The sequence below is a fragment of the Strix aluco genome, chromosome 18 (genome assembly GCF_031877795.1).
Source record: "Strix aluco isolate bStrAlu1 chromosome 18, bStrAlu1.hap1, whole genome shotgun sequence".
Classification (NCBI taxonomy): Eukaryota; Metazoa; Chordata; class Aves; order Strigiformes; family Strigidae; genus Strix; species Strix aluco.
Window position 1 is genome coordinate 8,839,379 of NC_133948.1, and position 21,453 is coordinate 8,860,831.

The 21,453-nt window shown below is 38.8% G+C and overlaps 1 protein-coding gene across 2 annotated transcripts; it reads left to right on the forward strand.

Annotated features, from left to right (window-relative positions):
- Nucleotides 1-412: 412 nt before the first annotated feature.
- Nucleotides 413-21,208, forward strand: ANKLE2 (ankyrin repeat and LEM domain containing 2). 2 transcript variants are annotated; one of them, XM_074844375.1, is made up of 13 exons: nucleotides 413-451; nucleotides 4,801-5,289; nucleotides 6,337-6,528; nucleotides 7,738-7,931; nucleotides 8,900-9,088; nucleotides 9,373-9,495; nucleotides 9,885-9,951; nucleotides 10,596-10,777; nucleotides 12,245-12,351; nucleotides 13,244-13,437; nucleotides 14,399-15,116; nucleotides 15,601-15,732; nucleotides 18,232-21,208. In XM_074844375.1, exons 2-13 carry the CDS (start codon nucleotides 4,812-4,814, stop codon nucleotides 18,467-18,469), a joined length of 2,814 nt encoding a protein of 937 aa, XP_074700476.1. In that variant the 5' UTR covers nucleotides 413-451; nucleotides 4,801-4,811; the 3' UTR covers nucleotides 18,470-21,208. The 2 variants fall into 2 exon arrangements, with proteins under 2 accessions (XP_074700476.1, XP_074700477.1); XM_074844376.1 differs by lacking the exon at nucleotides 413-451 and adding an exon at nucleotides 499-760.
- The last annotated feature ends 245 nt before the right edge of the window (nucleotides 21,209-21,453 follow it).

A 21,453-nucleotide genomic window follows, 5' to 3' on the forward strand; every position in this document is an offset into this window, starting at 1 on the left:
GACAGACTGCTTTCCTTTTCATGCGCTGGGCCCTGCCTTCGTCATGGTTTGCCATCTCTGCAGCGTTTCACTTTGAGCTTTCTGAAGTATTTATACCTATTTTATACCCTGTGCATATAACTTTGAATCTCAATAACCCCTGGGGGTGGTGGTGCAGCGAGATGGTCGAGTCCTGCGTTCTCTAACGCCTGTCTGTGCAGTACCCGTCGAGGCTCAACCCGCCGCTCCTCGGTCCCGCCGCGGACGCCCTTCGGCAGTGGCCGCCCTCGCTGAGGGAGGCGGAGCCGCTCCGCCCTCACCGGGCCCCGGGGCGGAGGCCAGGCGCGAGGGGCGGGGCCGCCGCGCTTTTCTGTCAGGCAGCGGGGCGGGCAGGCCCGGCGTCTCGCGGGAAGGGGGCCTGCCGGGGCGGGGCGGGGGGAGGCGGAGAGGCGGAAGCCCGGAGGCCGCTGAGGTACCGTCCCCGAAGGGCGTGCGGGGAGTGTCTGTGTGCGGCGGGCGGGCCGGGGCCGGGGCATGGAGCGGTGGGTCGGGGCCGCCGGGGGCTGGGGCTCCCTGTGGGGAGCCGGCTGGGGCCGCTGGCTGGGCTGGGAGCTCTTGGCCGCCTGCGCGGTCATCGGCGCCGTGGGCTGGCTGCTGCGGCTGCTGGAGAGGAGGCCGGGCGGCCGCGGGGCGCCGGCGGCGGCCATCTCGTCGCCCGCACCCCTCTCCTCCCCGGCGCCGCTCTCCGCGCGGAGCCGGCGCTGCAGCGGGAGCCGCCCAGGTGAGAGACTCGGGGGAGGTCGGCGGGGGGTGGCGCGGCCTCTGGCTCTGCGGGAGAGCCGGCTGGGCAGCGGGCCCCGCCCGGGGAGGCCTGCGGCCTCTCGCCTTTCCCGCCGCCGCGGCCCTGCTGCGCCCGCCGCCCCGTTCCCTCGTTGTCGCCTACGGCGACGGGGTCGGCTGCTGCCTGCTCCACCCTTCTCAGGCGTCCCTGCTCCTGCTCTCTGCGGTCTCAGCCCTCTCGCACACCGAGCCTGCCTTCCCTTCCTAGCTCTAGAAACACGGTCATTTCTCGTTCCTGAGAAGTCATCCTTCCGCCCCCCACCCCCCCCAACCCGCTTTCTTTCAGTTCTCCCTTTCCCGTACCTTATTCCAAGTTTGTTTTGCAGTTCTCTTTCTGCCACGTAGTTCATAACTGTTAGCTAATTTGGCAACAGGCAGTATAGACTAAATACCCGATTGCATAGCCACAGTTATTCTGCCATGTGCAAATCCTCGCAGCCGAAATACAGCCAAAGACGGGATATGTGTCTCATTTAATTCCTGCCTCGAAAAGAAAATAAAAAGTCTGTCTTCTTACATTGCTTATTTACTGAAGCATTTAATGAGTAGTGGACTAAAATGGTACTGCTATCCTTAAAAGTTAGTCATTCATTCATTCTCTCTTGGTACTAGTCTTAATTTTTTTGGAAACAGATTCTGCTGTTTCATACTGATGCAGTAAGACAAGGTAAAATACAACTTATTCTTCCAGATTTTGGTTGATTTGGAAGAAGCCTTGAACAGATGTTTGTTGTTACAGTAGTTATTCACCTTTGTAAAGTCACTAAAGGTAACTTGCAAGACCTTATGTGCCAAGACAGAAAAAGTAGCTGCATCAGTGCTGGCTATACTCTGGATCATTTGAAGTTACATAAAATGCATTTTAAGGTTCAAGTAATAGCCTTTTGCACCTACATGTAGCAAATGATTGAAGGATTCTCTTAAAACAGGCAGTTGCTATTTCTGAGGTTTGCAAGTCACACCTTTTGTTTTGGACAGATCAGGTGATGCGGTTAAAAATTAATAAATGCTTATCCATGTTAGCTGAAAGCTTAATGTCAGAACACAAACATATTTCGTGAAAGTTCTACATTGTCATTCCAACAATGTTTTTCCTGTTTCCACAGCAAGCTTATTGTAGAAAACTCTTTGTGCTAGCAGTAGATCTTAAACCAAAGATTAGTTTCTTTACTGTTGGTCTGCTTTGTCATTTCACTCTCTGATTTAGTTGTGTCTGAGTTGTAATGGATGCATGAAATAAATACTTACATAGATGAGGAAGCAAATTTTAGGCGCTAAGTTCTATCAAAACATAAGATACCAGAGAAATAACTCCTTCATGACATTTTTTTACTTAACCGCAAGCCAAGAAGAAAGATTTTTTTGTGTGCCTGCATACTACATGTACATGAATTGTACATACGTAAGGGTCTGCTCTTCTGCAGAATGATTGTGCTGGTTCCAAATTCTAAAAATAGGATCATTTCCTGAGTTAATTCTTTAAGGCATTATGCTGTGTTGACTCTTTTAAAGTGTTTTCATTGAGTTGTTTCTGCGATAAACTTTCATACCTCTGAGTTTTCATTTTTATTGTATTTTTTCAGTTATGCAATCTCAAAAAGAAAATCTTCAGCAAGTTTTGATATTCTTATAATTGACCTCAGGGCCACATTTTATCCCTTGATTAAAACAAAATGGCACCAAATTTATTTTTAAAAAACAGAGGATTAAGAATCAAAATTAAGTGAGAATATCTTTTACCTCTGTCTGCTGGCTTGTGGGCAAGTCAGATAATTGTAACAAGGTTGCTGGGAGGTTCAGGAGTTGTAACTAGAATACTTTGGGGAGGTCGCTCAGCAGCATCGGCTGTGGCTTTGCCACAGTTTGGTGGGTTTTTTTTTAAGCTGAAATATTCTTACTTCCCATCATTTCAGTGAGGTTCCAGTTAATATTTGTGAAATACTCGGAGACTGAGGTATGTTCTCTAACCACAAGATGTTTACAATTGGACATTCTAAAAAAACCCCAACCAACTCTCAAAGGAAATGGCCCTCCAGAAAACAACCCTCAAATTCACATAACTTTCAAATTGTAATAGTGCTTGAAAACCTGCTTAAAGTTTGGCATTAACATGTTTGGCCATTATATTTCCTAGTATTAGAAACGTAATAGTTCTGAAGTCAGATTCCAGTGAAAATTTTACTTGGCTATGTTGACTATTGCTGAAAGTTTCAAAAACTGCATGCATTTGGGTTTTTTTAATATATGAAAAGTTTGATTCTTTACCAGCTTAATCCTCAGGTAATTTTAGAAGCAAGATTGTTGTGTCTATGTTGTTGATGTATTTTGTGATGCTACTATTGGCAATACACATGGGAAAATAAGGGTGTTTGACTATGCTGCAAGTCTATGATGAAGATGCAATTTTGGAATTACTTCTGAGTTTGTACACCCTGAAAAAATGAGTCAGTATTTAGAGTGTTGTATCCCTGCTATGTTAGGGTGCAGCCATTCACCATTCAAGCCTCACATTACCTTCCCAGACAAAGGTTCTTGCCCATCAGAGTGGATGTTCTGACTCATGTTAAGGACTGCTTGTGCACCCTGTTCATAAAGCAGGAGAGCTCATAAATCATGGACATTTCTTTACTGCTAGGTGTGTCCACAAATGCGCTTTTGGGGAGACTTACCTTAAAATTACAGATGATACTGATTTCATACCTGGCAGATTGCATTGTCTCTAATGGAGATTAGAGTTGTGTTATTAAAGTTGTGTTATTCCAAATATAGTGTGATTAAAAAAGTACAAATCTATTCATGTGGAAAAGCTGCAAATGTGTGTTCTGGTAGTCTTAAGTTTCATAAACTGAGGATGAAAGCTGGAATTGAAAATAAAGTACAAAAAATGCCACACACACCTATCCAAACCAGTATAACCCATAAAATGGCTACGTGATGAAGGAAGGGTCAATTTAAGGGGGGGGTGAAAGCAAGGTGAAGGAGTAGGACACCTAATCGTTTCTGTCCTAAAGCTGTCCTATCTAACTAGGGTGCAGCAGGAAAAAATCACAGTCTTTGTGAAGACACATGGATGCAGTATGTGATGAAATAATTTTAAAGCTGCTTCCATTCTTGAGCTCCCCAAATCCTGTATTTTTCAGCTGTATTTTTCACAGCAAGAAATTTGTATTGGCATGATGTTGGTTTTAGTATTTGACCAGTGCAGGAGCTTTAAATGTGTGGATTACATGGAGGAAAGTCATCTGGGGGACTTGCAGTATCATACCAGAGAGAAGGATTTTCTTTTGGAAATGGAGAAATTCTTCCAGTTCCCGCTCTTTGTCAGAGAGGGAAATCTGAAAACATCAGCTGTTCTTGTCTCCTGGCTGTTTGCTCTCAAAACGGGGGCTGGGAAACAACATGTTGTGTAAATAGTTCCAGCCTTGCATCATGGCCAGAGATAGCCTCCCCCAGTTGCTGCATCATACTTGATGCCTTGTGCTTTTGTCAGCTAGAAATTCTTATGGAAATAATAGAAATAATGCTGTGCTGTGCTTTCTGCTGTAGGTGCTGCCTAACCAGAAACTCTTACTGGGGGTAACTAGTCATCACGTTCTTGTATTCCATTACATACACCGATTGTGCATTGGCAGGGATCTAAGCCTGTCATAAATTTTCATGCATAAATATTCTGGATTGAATTTTCACTCCAAAAGAAATTTGAAAAGATCAAATAAAATGTAAGCTGTAAATACTCTTTCAAGTAGTTGTGAGAGGACAGGAAATAAACCCTTGGTATAAGTCTGATAGCTTAAAAATGTTTTAAATGTGTTTAGTTGAAAAATATTTTGTCTTCTCTGCAACTGCAATAATCTCTTCAGAATCTGAAAAATTGTTATGAGACACTTTTTTTTTCCCTTGGCTTTAATACAGCATTTATATAGCAGAAGAAAAGTGGTGTTCTTTACAGTTTACCTCCTCTCTTTTTTGCCTTTCCTATAGGTGAAATAACAATGGATGCAATATTATCCCGATTGAAGCAGCTCACCCCTGATGAGCTTAGAGAAGAAATTGTAAGAGCAGGACTGAAATGTGGGCCCATTACATCAACTACTAGGTTTATTTTTGAAAAAAAATTGGCTCAGGCATTGTTGGAGCAGCAAGGAGCACTGGAGGAAAAAGGATCTGCTCTCTCAGAGGAGGCCGCTGGAAATCTCCTATCTGATAGCAGCCGGGCAGAAGCACAAAAGGCTTTGAAAACTACGGCAGTGAATCACAACGGTCATGGAAGTGTTTCTGAAGAGGTGGACTTTGGGTACTGTGTGGGTCTGAACCCTCCAGAAGAAGATGTTGTGATGCACATGAACTGTTCAGCTCCAGTCTGTGGAGCAGGATGTGTTGATTCACAAATTAGTACTCAGACACCGTCCAGAGATCCCCCGTTATTCTATGGTGTTTGTCCAGTTTATGATGACATATTGGCAAGGAATGGTAAATATTCATTTCCTTTATTTCCAGTGCTAAGCATTTTACAATCATGTCTAAATAGACCTTTTTCTGTATAGCAGGTGATACAAACATCACTGTATCTTAAGCACTATTTAAAGTACTTTTTGTTTCTGTAAATAGTATTTATTGGATCTTCAGAGGCACGGAAACAGGTGACATCCCAGGTGTTCTGCCATGACAGTTGGTACACATGAGGATCCTCTACTCTGTGTAGCTCAGAGGAAGAAAACAATTTCCTACTGCTACTCTTACACCATCCTGTGCCTTTAATCCCTCAAGAATAAAAAGCAATCCTATAAATAAGCAATCAAAAAACTATTTATACTATCATCAGGTGAAGCTTAAACGATCTCTTCTAACGGATTTTGTATTTTCCTTTCTGTCTTAATGCCAAATGGTATCTAGAAGCATCAGTCATTCTTAATGTTTTATTGATGAATACTGCAATAAGGAATGATTAAATTACCTAGTGACAGGATTATAGTAGTGCATAAAGGATTGTTTACTCTGAGACAGTAGTAAGTATTCTTTCTCATAAGAAGAGTATTCAGATATCTTAATTTGAACAAATTAACATTAATGCAAAAGGAGAAGGATTTGATTAGTATCCAAGGTTCTGTGTAGAGGTCCTAAAGTTGTCACAGTGTATCAATTACATAGTGCATCTTTCTGAACAAGAGAACATGGAAAGTAATGGAGGCTGAATAAGCTCCGAGTATCCTGTTCAATCTGGATGTGAAATACTCGCTTGTTGAAGCTGGCCCATCTATTAAAAGAGATGTTCAGATATTGATTGATAGGAATGGCCAAACGCTGTACCCATACTGCCTGATGTTAGCTGGAGTGTGTAAAATCCTTCTACTCAAGTTTCCAGGAGAGAAAATTGAAAAGATCTTTTGACTCTTACGCCATGTTTGGAAGAGAAACAGTTTGAAACCAAAGCTGGAAGGATAGTGTGAGGATTTTGCAGTCTGTTTCTAGGAACAAATCTGAGATTATGGAAATAACTTTGATTGTACTTTGTTGCAGAGAGAATACATGTTTATGAAGATAAAAAGGAAGCTCTCCAAGCTGTTAAAATGATTAAGGGTTCCCGTTTTAAAGCTTTTTCAAACAGAGAGGATGCTGAGAAATTTGCTAAAGGAATCTGTGATTATTTCCCGTCTCCAAGCAAGTCCTCTTTATGTTTGTCTCCTGTGAAAATGGGATCATTTAACAGAGGTAAGTAAGGGTGTTCATCTGTGTACAGTGGATGCAATATACACTGTTAATTTTTTGAGAGAAGAAGCAACAACTTCATAACCAATATACTAATAACAGAAAAAATTTCGAAGGGTGAATCATCTCAATAAACTGAAGTCCCTTTAGAGTGGTGGTGTTTAAGATAATCTGTAAACAAATGTTCGATCAGAACTCCAGTATTTAAGTACATTTTTTCTGTGAAATAAATTAGAAAGAGGCAATAAAAAGCATATTTGAATTTTTTAATTCAGATCTGGTTTTACTTCTGTATAAAGTGATACTGCCACTGAAGAAGTCATCCTTTATTGATGCTTTTCCAAGAAAGGAATGCCAAAATTTATGTACAGAAATAAAAAAAGAAGTAGAGTATGTTGGAATCCTGCCATTTCTTTTGTAAAGAACTACTACAGACGTAAATTAGAGCCCTAGGAATCTATGGAAAGACTGCTTTTTGTGTTTTAAAGCGTAAGGTTTGGCCTTCAATGTATGGTTTCTGTGGTCTATGTTACAATAAAGTAAACTGGTTACTTCTAAAAGCAATTATCGTTGTTCTGGTTTGCTTGAATTTTACACTGAAAAATGTTGCTATGCTTCTAAAGCTGAAATGTTGGTAATGGCCTGCAGAGATATGTTGCTTAGTAGTTTATGGTTCTATTTCATAGGATTTGATTTTACTCATGGATTTCAGGATTTTTAGGTTTAATAAGACGCTGATAAAATTGTACAGTATATTAAAACTGTACTTAATTGTTAAGTAAGTTTGTAAGTTCAGAAATAAAATAGTAAACACTTGATCATATTTCACAGTGTTCCCAGTTGCTAGATTAAAGGGACTCAGTAGTCACAGAATTGCAAAAGCAATTTTAAGTGTTCAGAAAATTCTTACTTTGTGTTGAATTTTACTTTAAGTTTGAATGGAAGCAGATTGGTGATTATAAAATTTACCAGTCCCTATTAAAGTCTCAAACAGTTTTACAACATGATTACGTCATATTCTCCTCCCTCCCTATTACTAACTACTAGTATTTTTAAATGTCTTGTCATTGACCTCAGTTTTTTTACTGCTGTACATTAAAGATGCAAGGTTAATACATATTTTAGGTTAAAAGCTTATTTTCACGGTCTGGGTATGAAAATAGTGATCACTGAAAGGAATGTATCTAGAAAGATGTTACCTGTGTTTGACAGATGGCTTATGCTCCCCTGAGACCGAAACTGCTAATAAGGAGAGAGCCAACAGTTATAAAAGTCCACGTACTCAAGATCTTACTGCTAAACTTCGGAAAGCTGTCGAGAAAGGAGATATAGCAACATTTTCAGAACTTATTTGGAGTAACCCTCGCTATCTGATTGGGTCGGGAGACAATCCAACAGTTGTACAGGTAAAAGAAATAAAACAGAAAAATCCAAGTTCTGGTTTCGTGATTTAGCGTTGAGGCCTGATAAGCAGAACTGGAAGGAATGGTGTTTCCTACTCTTCCTTCAAGATGTCTTCCTTCCACCAGTGCAAAGTTTCTCAGTGTTTATTGATACTAGCTGAAAGTGAAGAGAAACATGGCAGTTGCCTGTCTTGTGTAAGTCACCCATCATAACTGAGAGCTGCCTTTGCTCCAGAAGAGCTAGAGTAAAGAAACTGAGTATGCAGCTCTTCAGGGGAAGAATAGTTTTATCCAGTAGTGCAAGAATAGTCTTGTCTTCATACAGTATTGATCTCCTCCGGGTAATTCCAGTCTTTTTTAAATGGAATCATTTTAAGGAACGGGGTAGTGCCTAGGCTGTGACTAGGTGATCCTACAGCACTGCTTACCTAGCAGCACTGCTTACCATTAAATTCCAAAATGTGATCTGCATCTAAAATCCATGTATAAGGTACCATTTAGTAGACGCTGACAATCCTACTTCAACAAATTACTTCTACCAGTCCAGCTTTGTGAAGTTTTTGAAATTTTGTATGTAATATATTATGGCAAGCTGATTTTCCTGCTGCTTTTATACACTGAACTTCCTATCTCCTTTTATTACATGATATCTTGATATACCTCCTTTGCCACATTTTTGACTTATATGTAAAAAAAGACTGTAGCTGAGTATAGCAATAACATTGTTAATTGTAAAAATAATGTGGGTATAAAAATGCATAGGTCTTTATGATCTATAATTTACTGCAGTTCTGAATGCTTATGTACTGTTTTGTAAACATATTTTTCCTAATAAAGTATTTCGAAACAGATATCTAAATGTAAGACTCAGTGTGAGCATCTTTGTATTTTCACAGTTAAATCAGTTAAGTGTATGTGGGTGTAAGAAAGCTGTTTAGATTTCAGTTCATTCTAATGTTTTTTTTTTTCAGGAAGGGTGCAGGTATAACGTTATGCATGTTGCTGCCAAGGAGAATCAACCTGGTATTTGTCAATTATTACTGGACACTTTGGAAAATCCTGAATTTATGCGTCTTATGTATCCAGATGATAATGATACAATGTTGAAGAATCGCATCCAATATATTGTTGACCTTTACCTTAATACACCAGATAAAGCGGTAAGATTTGAATGGTTGCCAGCTGCTTATTATTATGGAAACAACTGGAAGGTGTTAAGGATGTGTAAGGGAGAAGAAAAGAGAATAGAAGGGGACACTTCTAGCAATTCATGAGTTCTGTGGGTTTTAATAATCATTATTATACAGTATCGTGGGAAAAGATCTATGAAGAGCCCTGGTAATTAGTAAATGACATTTATTTACTTTTCCCGGTCTCAAAATACATGCAATTGATTTTATCATGTTTCCAAATGCATGTGAATTTTCCATTTTTCCCACTGCAGGGATTTGATACTCCATTGCATTTTGCCTGCAAGTTTGGGAATTTGGACGTTGTTAATGTGCTTACCTCACACCCAGCTATTGTAAAAAATCCAAGAAACAAATATGATCAAACTCCAGCAGAAGTAAGTCTCTCCACATTCACAACCAAAACCAAAAATGTTATGCCTAATCGCTGTTTTTCAAGGTGAAACATTTACTAACTACTGTAGATAGAAGGCTTGTGGTAAGATGCTAATGTCAAGATTAGAGTGTAAATCTTTGATAACATTAAAAATATTTTATGTTGATTGTATCTGGGGAAAAGTTCTAGACTTTATAATTAACTGCCTTTTCTTTACAGTATCCATTTTATGGATGTGGATGTATTTTAGTGGTTTGTTCTGCTATGAATTAAAAATACTGAATGAGCTGTGTAGAGGCAAATAATGTGACTCTTCAAAAAGAGCACACGTTGCAATTGATTTGAGATTGATGTCTTATGTTTTACTAACAAATAAAATTATATTAACAGGTAGTTTGTGAAAGAAGCAAGAATAAATCTGCAGAATTGAAAGAAAAACTAAGAGAGTACTTGAAAGGTATGTATTCAGTTTTATAGTATATTAGGCATATATTTTGGTTCTTTGCTGTCTTCTATTCTGTAGCATTCCTATCCATAAATGATGCTGAGGTACAGTGCTGTGAAAACCAAAGAAACTCTAAAACTGGCAAGGAACAGAAAACTTTTTGTCTTTTATATCCTCAGAACTCTTACTGTATGGATCACAAGGTTATCCTTATAGCTCTGTAATGTAGGCATGGCCCTTACTTTATTCAGTGAGCCTGAAGCAGAAAGTTTAATCTAAAAGCAAACAAAAGATCTTTACAGAGCAAGAGATTTATTTGTCACGCTGGGCAGTCACGCAGTTTCTTTGATAGAGAACTTTTCAGTGTTTTGTCACATGTGGGTTTAGGCATTTGCAAAAGGAGGTTTAGAAATTTGTTGAAGACCCTTAGGGAAGGGATATATGTATCAATGCAGGTGTTCTTGTATTTGAGAGTGAAGGGAGCCTGTACTAAACCACAATCTGTAAGCAGGCAATAAACAGTTTGAATTACAAGTAGTTTTACTAATGAAATAAAGTCAGATGGTTAAGTATACGGGTGTATTGATATTCTAGGAAGAAGCAGCAGGCTAATGTAACATAAACTTCATAAGAAAGCTTTGTATTACTTATTTTAGGTCGATACTATGTACCACTCTTGAGAGCAGAAGACAATTCCTCAGCTCCTGTAATTGGTGCACCATGGTCACCCGATCAAACAGATGATAACCCCCAAAGAACTTTCTCTAAATACCCTGGCAGCCCCAAAGATCCAGTGTTGTCGATAAGAGCTTTTGCAGGCCCCATGAGCCCCTCAAAGGTAAGGGGAGAACTTCAGATGACTCTAATGCCTTTTTTTTCCTTTTTCTAAATAAAGAACCATTGGAAGATCCACCCACAGTTCATTGTGTGGTGTAACTTGCTCCTGTTACAGATTGTGGCTCTCTCTTTATTGAAGAGATGGATCCTCTGCCATAGAGAAGGAGAAGCACAGAAACTTGTAAATATTTTTTGCTGCTGAAAACATAGAAATGTGTGGTGTAAACAAGAGTGGAAGTTCAGTCAAAAGAAAATCGTTCATTTCTTTTTCCTATTGAAATCTATTTAAAGACCACTGACAAACTTTTCATGGCGTTACAGATAATTGCTCTAACTTTCTAATCTGAAACAAAGCCTTTCAGTGTGGCTATGAATTGGTTTAAAAAAAAATCTTACCTATATCTTTACCTCATTTCTAGAAATTGACACTAGATGTTTATCACTTTTGCTTGTTGAATTAACAATATTTTTTTCTCAATGGAAAAACTGACGACCAAGTAGTAGGTGTTGAGATAGTTTTGGAAAAGTATTGATTGTATAGTAGAACAGCAAAGTCTTTAGTTTTCAGGAGGAATACTTAGATATTAGGTAAATATAAGTTTATAGGCATTTCTTCTACTTACTTTTTTAATAGGAACATGCTGGAAGTATGACCGCTTTAGAAATAGTGAATACATACAGTTGACAGTTCTGTCATCTAATGCTTGAATTCTTCCAGGACTGAGCGTTACCAAAATGCGTAATGCTCTTTCTCCTAAATATGCTTGTTGATTAATTTTCTGCTCACCTGACAGAAATGCAAATTTATTTTATACACTGAAGAATTTTACCTAGGGTGTAAACAACATGTTGTTTTGATTGCTAACAGATACTTTTAATGTCTGAATGTAATTCTTAGCTTGGGATTTTACAAAAATCCATTAGTTTATAACCTTTAGGAGTTCAAATTCAAGCTTCAAAATAAACAGCAAGAATATATTCTAGTAATTGTAGCAAGTCTGTGGAATTAAATATATATATATTAAAAAATATACATACAAAAATATCACCTAGAATAAAAATATTCTAGAAACCAGTGACCAAAATAGCATTTGTCATTAAGTAAAATTATCACATGGCAAAATTACAAGACATACCTGTTTCCTGCTGCACACAATTTTAAACCAGTCAGACTTAGTATCTATAGTTCAAGGTGGTCATATGTTATGGTCCTTACTCTTTTAATAAGCAGTTATGAGATCAAAGTAAAGTAATAAACCAGTAGTACTGGGAGGAGTAACTTAAGATCCAATACAAGATTCTTTATAGCTGGAGTTGAGCAATACTTGTGGCAGAACTTGCATTGTTTACACGTAGACAGCAAATGGCTAAATGTCTTCTAGACCTATAGGTAGACATTTAGCCAGCACTGAGTTAGCTTCATATTGTGGAGGGTAGGTTTTTTTTTAACGATTTCTATTTTTCAAAGGCTGAAGAATTTCGCAAGCTTTGGAAGACTCCACCTCGTGAGAGAGCTGGCTTTTTTCACAATGTCAGGAAATCTGATCTGGAGAGAGGTGTTGAAAGAGTTGGAAGGTATCTAAAAGAGAATCAGTATAAAAAATTAGTAATAGACAGAGCAATTAAAAGCAAAAGACTTGTGCTGAGAGTACAGTTACTACTTACTGAACAATATCTTGGAGCAAAAGTTATTGGCGGAAATATTTATGAAGTATATTGTAGTTGGATTTTTGCTGTATTTTTGTGTAAACCAAATAGCTAAAAATGTGAGACCTAGCTTACTTAGCTTTGGAAATACAAAAAAAGGTATTTTAACTATTATTGATGGTATGTGTAGAATGCTTTTCTCAAACATTTACTTGCCTAATTTGTCAGAAGATCTAAAATTAAGTGTAGCCTGTATGCATTTTTCTGTAAAATTGAGGGATTGTTAAAAAGATAGCAGAATGAAAAGATTCTAACACAAATGTTCTGCTTTATAGAAGCTGTGTGCTGTGGTATGTGTCTCTGCTGTTAAAATACCTTCTATCAGCAATATAGGGAAAAAACATACTTTGTTAAAAGCTGATCAGATTTCTTTCCTTGAAATCTTCGCTTCCTCCTACCTTCTCCCATTCCCAAATAGAAAAAGCTGTTGAATGGAGTATCATTCAAATTATGCCTGCATCAGTCTCTGTCTGGTGTCTAGATACAGTCAGCTTAAAAATAGCAATATTTATGCTGCTAACTGTAAGAATAGTAGATTAAATTTGAAAAATACTCTAGAAAAAATTAGATGATAATATGTTTTCTAAGGGTGTGTATTTTGTGTGTATATTGCTTTGCAGACTGTTGATTGTTGTGGAATTGTGTTGCCTAGTTGCACGTTTATACTCCTATTAATAGCTGATAAAATGTGTTTAGAAAGTTATTGTCAAACTAATATTTATGTCTTCACAAATGATTCGTTTTATTTTATTTATTGCAGGGAGTTAGCTCATGAACTGGGGTTCCCGTGGGTTGAATACTGGGAATTTCTGGGCTGTTTTGTTGATCTGTCTTCCCAGGAGGGGTTGCGAAAATTAGAAGAGTACCTGAGTCATCGGGAAATGAGCGAAAAGGCTCAGCAAGAAACAGGGGAAAATGAAACCTGCAATAGATATAAAACTCTGCATCCTTCTGGTAAGAAAAAGGCAAATGCTACAAACAACAGGTTGTACCTAGGGAGAAGAGGGAGAGAAGAAGCTTGGTGCCCAGGGGAAGTAGTATTCACCTGTTGTGGTTGCTATTATTGATCTGTTATCCAAACAGTCTGATTATAGTATTGAAAAAGTAGCTAACAACACTGTGAACGTAGGAGAATTAGAACATACCTCATTAACTGTTCATTATCTTTCATATGAAGTACTTTATCTGCTTGTAGCCCCCAAATGAAGCTCCTGTAAGAAAACCTCTATCTTCAGTATGGTTTTACTCAGAGCATTTGGGAATTTGTCTTAGAGTATAGAATTTTGTAATCCAAATACAGAATAAATCACTTCTTAAAATAAAGGAATAATTCTTTACAGTTGAGGATGAAAGGCACACTGAACGAAACCCAGGAGAACTTTTATACCTTCTTAGACCTCTGCTTGCCATGAGTTTATGGAAGGCACGCACTAGTCCCAAATCTTTGTGCTCCTTCCTCCTTCTTCCTGTGTGATTATAGATCTGAAAGGGCTCTGGTACTGGGATAAACCTGGGCTGACAAAGCCCTGAAGGATAGTCATTGGACTAGTCATAAGCCTTTGTCCTTTGGAAGAGATAAAAACTAAAGCTATTCTATATTAGTAACATTTTCTTACCCTATTCCACTTTATCCTGACTTTATCCTTTGTTGCTGGTTAATGATTGAAGCGAGGAGTGTAGGAAATACAGTTCTCAGATGACTAGGGTATAAAAGGATATTTGCAAAAAAGATACAGCCGTAATGTCATTTTGCATTTGTAGCTTTAGTTAGGTTAGTTCATGCTGTTGCATAAATAAAATTAGAGAGGGCTTCAATAAATAGAATAAGGCATAAAGATTGTGTATATGTTTCTAGTTTGATTGATGTTCTGTTGAAAGTCTTTTTATGTGTTGCTCTTACTAAAATTGTTTACAGGCAAGAGTAAAAAGTGCTGCAATTCTATTTCTGTTGGAGCATTTTTGGATGAGGATGATGATGACATGAGCTTAGAAGAAATTAAAAATAGACAAAATGCAGCACGGAATATTGGCCAACCTATCGTGTCCAAAGAGCCGAGCATTGATGCTATTGGAGATGCGGAGTGTGATATCTTGTCGATGGAGCGTACGGTGAACATTATAGAGACATCAGATCACCCCAGGCACTACGAAAAGGCGGCTTCTTCCAGCAAAAATGGATTTTGTAATCCTGTGTCCAGTGAAAGGATAATCAGTGACAGGAAGCATTTGCATGATGGAGAAGAATGCCTTGTATCGCCCGTTTCCAGTCTAATGTCAGAATTTGAAAGCCTGTCATTCCAAGAACAAGAGGCTGCTGGAGAATCAAATAAAATCACTGAAAAAACTGAGAGAATTCTGGCTGAAGGAATGAGTCAGGCGAGAATATCCATGGACCATCTGGATGAGTCCTGCTATGCAGTTTCACTGGCAAGTTCTTCTGAGCCAATTGTTACAGGTAAACCCGGAGAGACCAAGTTAAGGACAGAGCACAGAATACCATTGGAAAAGGAGAGAGTGTCCAGGGAATCTAGGATTCAGGCTAATGAGGCACAACGTCAAGAATTTTTTTCCCAGAAATTTCTTTCTAAGGCTTCACCCACAAATGACAATTCTAAGATGTTGTTCCTGCTTGGGTAAGAACTGTCTTTTTTAACACTCACTTGTCCTTTGGTTTATGTATTCAAAACAAGATGCTTTTTGTAAGATCACTGACATCAAGGTTGAGATTCTGTGATACTAAGCAACACTAGGTGCAGTCAGCCTTGAATGATCATCTTAAAGTGCTTCACTGCACAGAGATGTCTTTGTTTCCAAATCAGTTGCAGTTAACTTTGCTATTCATCTGACAGGCTTGTGACTTCATAATGAGCATGACTTAGATGAACACTTTCGGGATGTCCTCAGGTTAAAATTCAAAACTTTTATTTGATGAGACTACTGTGTAATAATGGGCAGTCATTTATGTGTGGGCCTGCTGGAAAAAGATCATAGAGAAACTATGTTTATAGAGGACCATAGGCAATTTGTTTGCTTATATGAAAAATAAATGTTTTGGAATTGGGTTGGTTTATTGCCTGACAAATACGTATTCTTCATCTAGTTCTGTTTATATTCTAGGGAGCAGCCCTCGAAACTGGATAGCGATGTCTTAGCAGCTATAGAAGCAGTAGAGATTGATCCTCAGAAATACCCGATTATTTACAAATGGAAACATGCGGTGCAGTCGTACTCTTCATCTGACAGGCAAAGGTATTTCTGCAAATTCAATCAGATGACTTGAAATAAAATGTTTAGTGGGTCAGCTGCAGAACAGCTGGAATAGCTAGAATTTCAGGCCTTGTTGCTCACAAAAACCTTGTTTTAAATATTCAACTCTATTAACTATTAGTGCATTTCTGAAGTTAATCACTAAGCCTTTTTGGCTGGTCTCTATAAATAAGGAAATTTTACCAGTGCTGCAGTCAAATTCCTTCCATGACACCACAGTTCCCAATAACTTCAGCTTATCTATACAGACAAATCAGGCAGCACATGAAGGTCTTGAGAGCATTGAGTGTTTCCCAGTTGGCAAATGTCTCAGTTTGCTGATGTACAACTTAGTACTTGGATCCTTCATTGGTCTTAATGGTAGTTGTGATGCCAGTTGGTAACGGGTCCCTGTGGTGGATGCAGTGCAGGAACGTTGCATTGCTTTGAGGTGGTGCAGAGGGATGTTCAAGTGCATTTAGTATCTTCAGGCATCTTTTTATTGTGATTTTTATTTTTACCCTCTATTACCCCAGTCCAAAGGGATTGTTAGTGTGGATGATGGTGTGTGTTACATTTTTAGACTGTCATGTTTTGCTACACAGATAATGGAAGCAGACTGCTTTTGTTGGCACACCTGAGTACGTGTTACGCTGTTTGTATGTTTTATTTTGAATGCTGCTGCTTTTGGGGACCCAAAGTGACAGTTTTCATACAAGTGGCTGCTTCTGGTAATTGTATTAACGTGAAGGTTTATTTCCATTGTGACAGACATTGGTCAGAACACTGAAGAGTCCCTTGCTTAGACAGCCTACAATTTATATATAGTCATGATAAAGTTCTCAGAAAAGAAAGAGATGATCCGGTGCCATGCAACACATTGGCAAGGGGACAGGATCAGAAAGCCATCAAATGAGCTGCACTGACTTCTATTTTTCTCTTGTTTCTTCTAGCTGTAAGTGTGAGAAATTCCACTTATTATGAGAACTATTTCCCCTAAGAAGTTCTCAATACAGGCGTTAAACATTAATTTTCCAAAACGTGCTTTAAAGACAGAACCTTTAAAACTCTGTCAGAGCCTGTGAGAATTTTAAAAATATAAGTGGCTGGCTTTATTGGCCACAAAATTCAGAACAGGAGTTGGGAACCAGCAGCTGAGAAGTGCAACTGTGTTAAATTAGCAGAGATTGGAGCAGGAGGAATGTTGTGGAGAGTTGAAACATGTGACAGGGCTGGAGGAAGTGTAGATGGGAAGTGGAAGGAGAGATGCTGCCTGGTGCTAAGCACTGGGAAAGAAAGAAGCTTTCTTTTCCAAGTAGTGCACTGAAATAGGGCCATCGAGTGTAGCTTTAGAAAAAACATGAAGCTCAGTAAGATTTTTCTGTGATCTAAAACGGAGTAGAAACAGGGAAATATTTTTGTATACCTGGTTGATACGGTGTCCTCGTACCACTTCACTTTTCAAAGTCAAATTCTCTCATCCCCTGATTTTTCTGATTCATTTTTGAAAGAAATAGGCTAATTGTCAGGCTTTTTTCATGCTTACTCCACTGTCTGAAAGGTCCAAGGCTCCTAAGTGATAAAATTTAACACGAGATTTTTAGGAGTAATCACTGTTCCATCACATAAGTAAAAATGATTACTGTAATTATTTGACAATGCCAAGGCTTGCTCTGTTGGCCTCCTTAAGTTTGTAGCGCTACCTCTGCCAAAAGCAAAGAAACAACACGCTCGCTCACTTTGTGTTGAGGTACGTAGGATTTTGACTGCAAAAAACAAACCTAACGACACAGATACCACTAGATTTGTCAGAAGAAAATTATTTTCAGAAGGTTTTAAATAAGCCATGTGGATGCATCTCTTTTATCATTGGGGGAGTGGGTGGGTTGCTTTTTATTTATTTATTAAAACCTTATAAAAATCTTTAGCTTATAGCATGTTTTCTGTAGTGGCTTATCTTAAGAAATTGTCTCCCAGAGAGAGAAGATAGAACAGATGCTAGAATCAACCTTTGGTCATTCTGCCTTGCTTAAGATAAAATCTAGAGAAAAAGGAAAAGTTTTTACAGAAAAGAGTTTTTTATTTAACAGAGGAATTATTTTCTTCCGTGGCATCTGAACACAACGATTATTTTTAAAAAGGAGGGGGGAAGTCTTGCTCAGCCACAGCAGTAGCTGCATCAGTAACCAAGATCAGGTCAGCTTTGATCTTGATGGCCTTTTCTAATGGGAGCATTGCATGAAGATTGCCCAGGTGCTCCACAAGCACCCGTTTCTGTTCTTCGTGGCCATTTTGGAGCAACTGACGCTCTTGCTGATGAGGCCGCATGTCTACATGTAACACAGTGGGCTGTCGCTGTTTCTGCTCAGACCTGTCTCTCCACAATTACAATTTTTCTCTGCTGGTGCATTATTTCTAAAATCTGCAAGTGATACTGAGTGAAAGAACTGCTCTCCTTATTGCAGTTTTCTTAACAAAATGCAAAATTACTTTTTCTTTCAGTTGGCCAAGTCCAGGACTGAAGGCAAGATTCAAGTCCCAGACCATCGCTGCTGGCCTTCCAAATGCTTCAGTGTATTCTAATTCAGGAAGAAAGAGTCCCGTAACAGGAAGTCCAGGAAAATATGGCAATGCTGCCTCATTCTCTCCAGACCCTGGGAGTCCTGGGCGCTACAGTCCAGCGTGTGTCAACCATGCTCTGTTAAAACTGCGTTATTTTTCAGATCCTCCTGCCCACTAAAATCTGATCCATCTTCCTGGGACTTCGATTATATTTTCATTGTTAGAGTGGAGGAAAAAACTAAAATGTTACTTAAGTGACATGAGGTTTGTACTTGGCTATTTATTTTTCCTCAATTGAGGACAACTGTATGTTAAAAAAAAAAAAGGAATATATGTCTTTATGCCACATATGAGATAGATTACTGGTGATATGCAAGAAGTTAGTGACAGTCAGTGCAGTTGTCCAGTAGCTATGAATTAACCCTTGTTGCCAGTAAAGCAGTGAGCTGAACCTTTCCTTAGAAATGGTGGTATTTTACTACCACTGGTTGTCATTATTGTAATGAACCCATTAGCCCTCAACTGCATTTCTTCCGCTTGGGTAGTCTGGAGGAAGCACATCATCAGTAAACTAAAACCTTACCAGAGGAAATTGATGGCAAGAAGTAAAATGTTCTTCCCCTGGCAGGGGAAATGCTCGAAGTGAAGAGCCTAAAACAAAGCCTGGGAAGCGGCAGCTTTCCGGTACTGAGTATGAATGTGAAGCCCTGTGCGTAGGCAGAACAGGAGTGTTTATAGCCAGCAGTTTGGTCTAGACAGTTGAATATACACACACACTCTTACATATATGTGTGTAGGTGTGCACGTATTTACACAGAAAACCTTGAGTCTTTGCTTGTTCTGAGGCCGTTCTAACCACCATGATACACTGAGTGCTTTAGCAAAGGGGCTCTGTAGAAATTACTGGTATTCCTTTAAATGTTAGTTTGAAGATGCAAAAAAAAAATCTAAAAATTAGCTGTTTTTTTCCCACAGAAGCTTTTAACATTAGCAGATTTTAATAATTATTACACAAAAGCACATCAGCAATAATTTCATCAAATTTACCAGCAACACACCTTAACGGTCTAGTTTGTAATATATTAGAGTGGTAGCCAGTGACCCATCATGTGGCTCCTTATTTCCCAACTGTAAAGAGAGAGGAATAAGGACTAAAAATATTTTTATTGAAATCTAAGCTTTTACTATGTCTTTAGTCTTGATGTGGTAACGAGTTTTTGTTACAGCAGTCAATAATTTTATTCTTTAGCCTTCTGTAAGAATGACTTGTTTCGACAGTACGATGCCGAGATTGAAGAATGCTTTTCAAAACTCAAGACAGTTTTCTGTATCAAGCTTAATGGTTGTAATGTTGTTTGAAAGGCTTCCAGAAACAGTTCTCTAGTTAAAAGGAAAAAAACCCTAAAACCTATCTATCATTGCAAGGTAAATCTGATCAGAAAGTGAAAATCTGCCAAGGCTGTGCTGGTAAAAAGGGCTGGACTGGGATTCCCTGGTGCCACACAGTAAGGGAGGAGGTGAGGGAGCGGCAGCTGCAGTGACTGTTCCGCAGGCACACCGGGCACCCTCCAGCAGGGGCAGGATTTGGTACAGACCTAAAAAACTGCACTTAATGCTTTTGCAGGTTTAATAGTGCCTTTTGTAACATATTTTTTTTTAAATTAAATTCTTGTTCTTTTAGAAGTTTAAAAAAAAGTGGCATCCACTTACTACGGGCACGTAAAATACAGTTTTTCTTCTGGGCTTTCTGAACAGAACGTATTTTAATGTCTCTCTAGTTTATTTGGTGCGATAGCTCTCCACTGTGGGAGAGCGTTCCTCTTTTAGAAATTATTCTTAAAAAAATGCTTATTTAGCTCTTTCTTTATAATTAAGCCTATTTTCAAGGAGCTGGACATTAGGAAGAGCTACTTTACACAAATGACCGTCATTCAGCGATATTCCAGACAACTGGGGCTTGGGGGGGGGGGTGTGTCATTAAGAAAGAGACATTTTAAAAAAAACCAAACATAACCTGCTATGTTACCCTGTTATACTAACTTTTTCATGAGGTTTTTGATGCAGCAGTCTCTGGGGTCTGAAACAACTTTTTTAGGTCCCCAATTCCTACAGTTTTACTTTAAAGGGCTTGGCATTTCTTTGGTTTGGTTTTTTTATGGGGTTTTTTTTTTTTGGTGTGGCTTTTTTTTCCAGGTTTGGAGTTTTTTAATAATTTAATGTAAATGATGTCTTTGTCATTCTGGAGAAATTATTCAGGTGATGAGTAATTGCCTAATACCATGCCAAGGCCAGATTCACGTGGTAAGTTGCTGCTGTTCTCCAGCCTGGTCTGTCGGGGCTGTCATAGGGCAGCGATGCCCTTTACGTGTTAAGAGCTTGTTCTAGAGCTGGGAGACCAATACTAACACTCTGGTACTTTGTCCTTTTTACTTTTGTTATGCTTTGCTTTCTTTTTTTAATATTTAAATGTGTATTACTGGTATGTTCATGTAGACACACACATGCCCCTCCACCTCTACCACCACCCAACCCTTGCCTTTCACTTTGTAATTTCGTTTTGGTTCAGTCAGGAGACTTTTTTTTTTAAACTGTGTTATATAATGTGCATTAGTCCAGCCGTACCACATCTTAAGAGATCATTTTTCTAACACTATATTTACTTCAGCTATTAAAAAAAATAGCAATTTATGTAACGATTTGATCATTCATGATTGTGAAGAAAGCTCTTCCACACTGAGCCTGTGGAGACACTTTAAATCGGATTGATACTGCTTGAATTGTGTTTTCTTGGCCAAAAGTTCACTTTTAAAGGTGCAAAAGATTAGTTGTGGCTGTTTTTTTAATTAGCCAAGTGTCTCATAAAAAATACAGAGTTACCCTGCTTTCTATTAAAAAATAAATGAGTAGCTGAAAGTGTCATGCTGTGTTTAGTGTATGGGCATGGTGAGAAGCAGCTGCATTGATACCGTGACATGGCAAATCCCTACTCCAACTGTGTGCATGCACAACACCAGGGGATTAGGAAACTGAAGACTTGAAGAATAGTTTCAAAATGTTTGAGAGGAGTCAGAATGCTCTAAAAATTACATACTTGAATTTTAAATTTCATCCTTTCCTCTCCACAACTTCAGTGCCACTGAAAATGTTTGTTTCTGTACATGT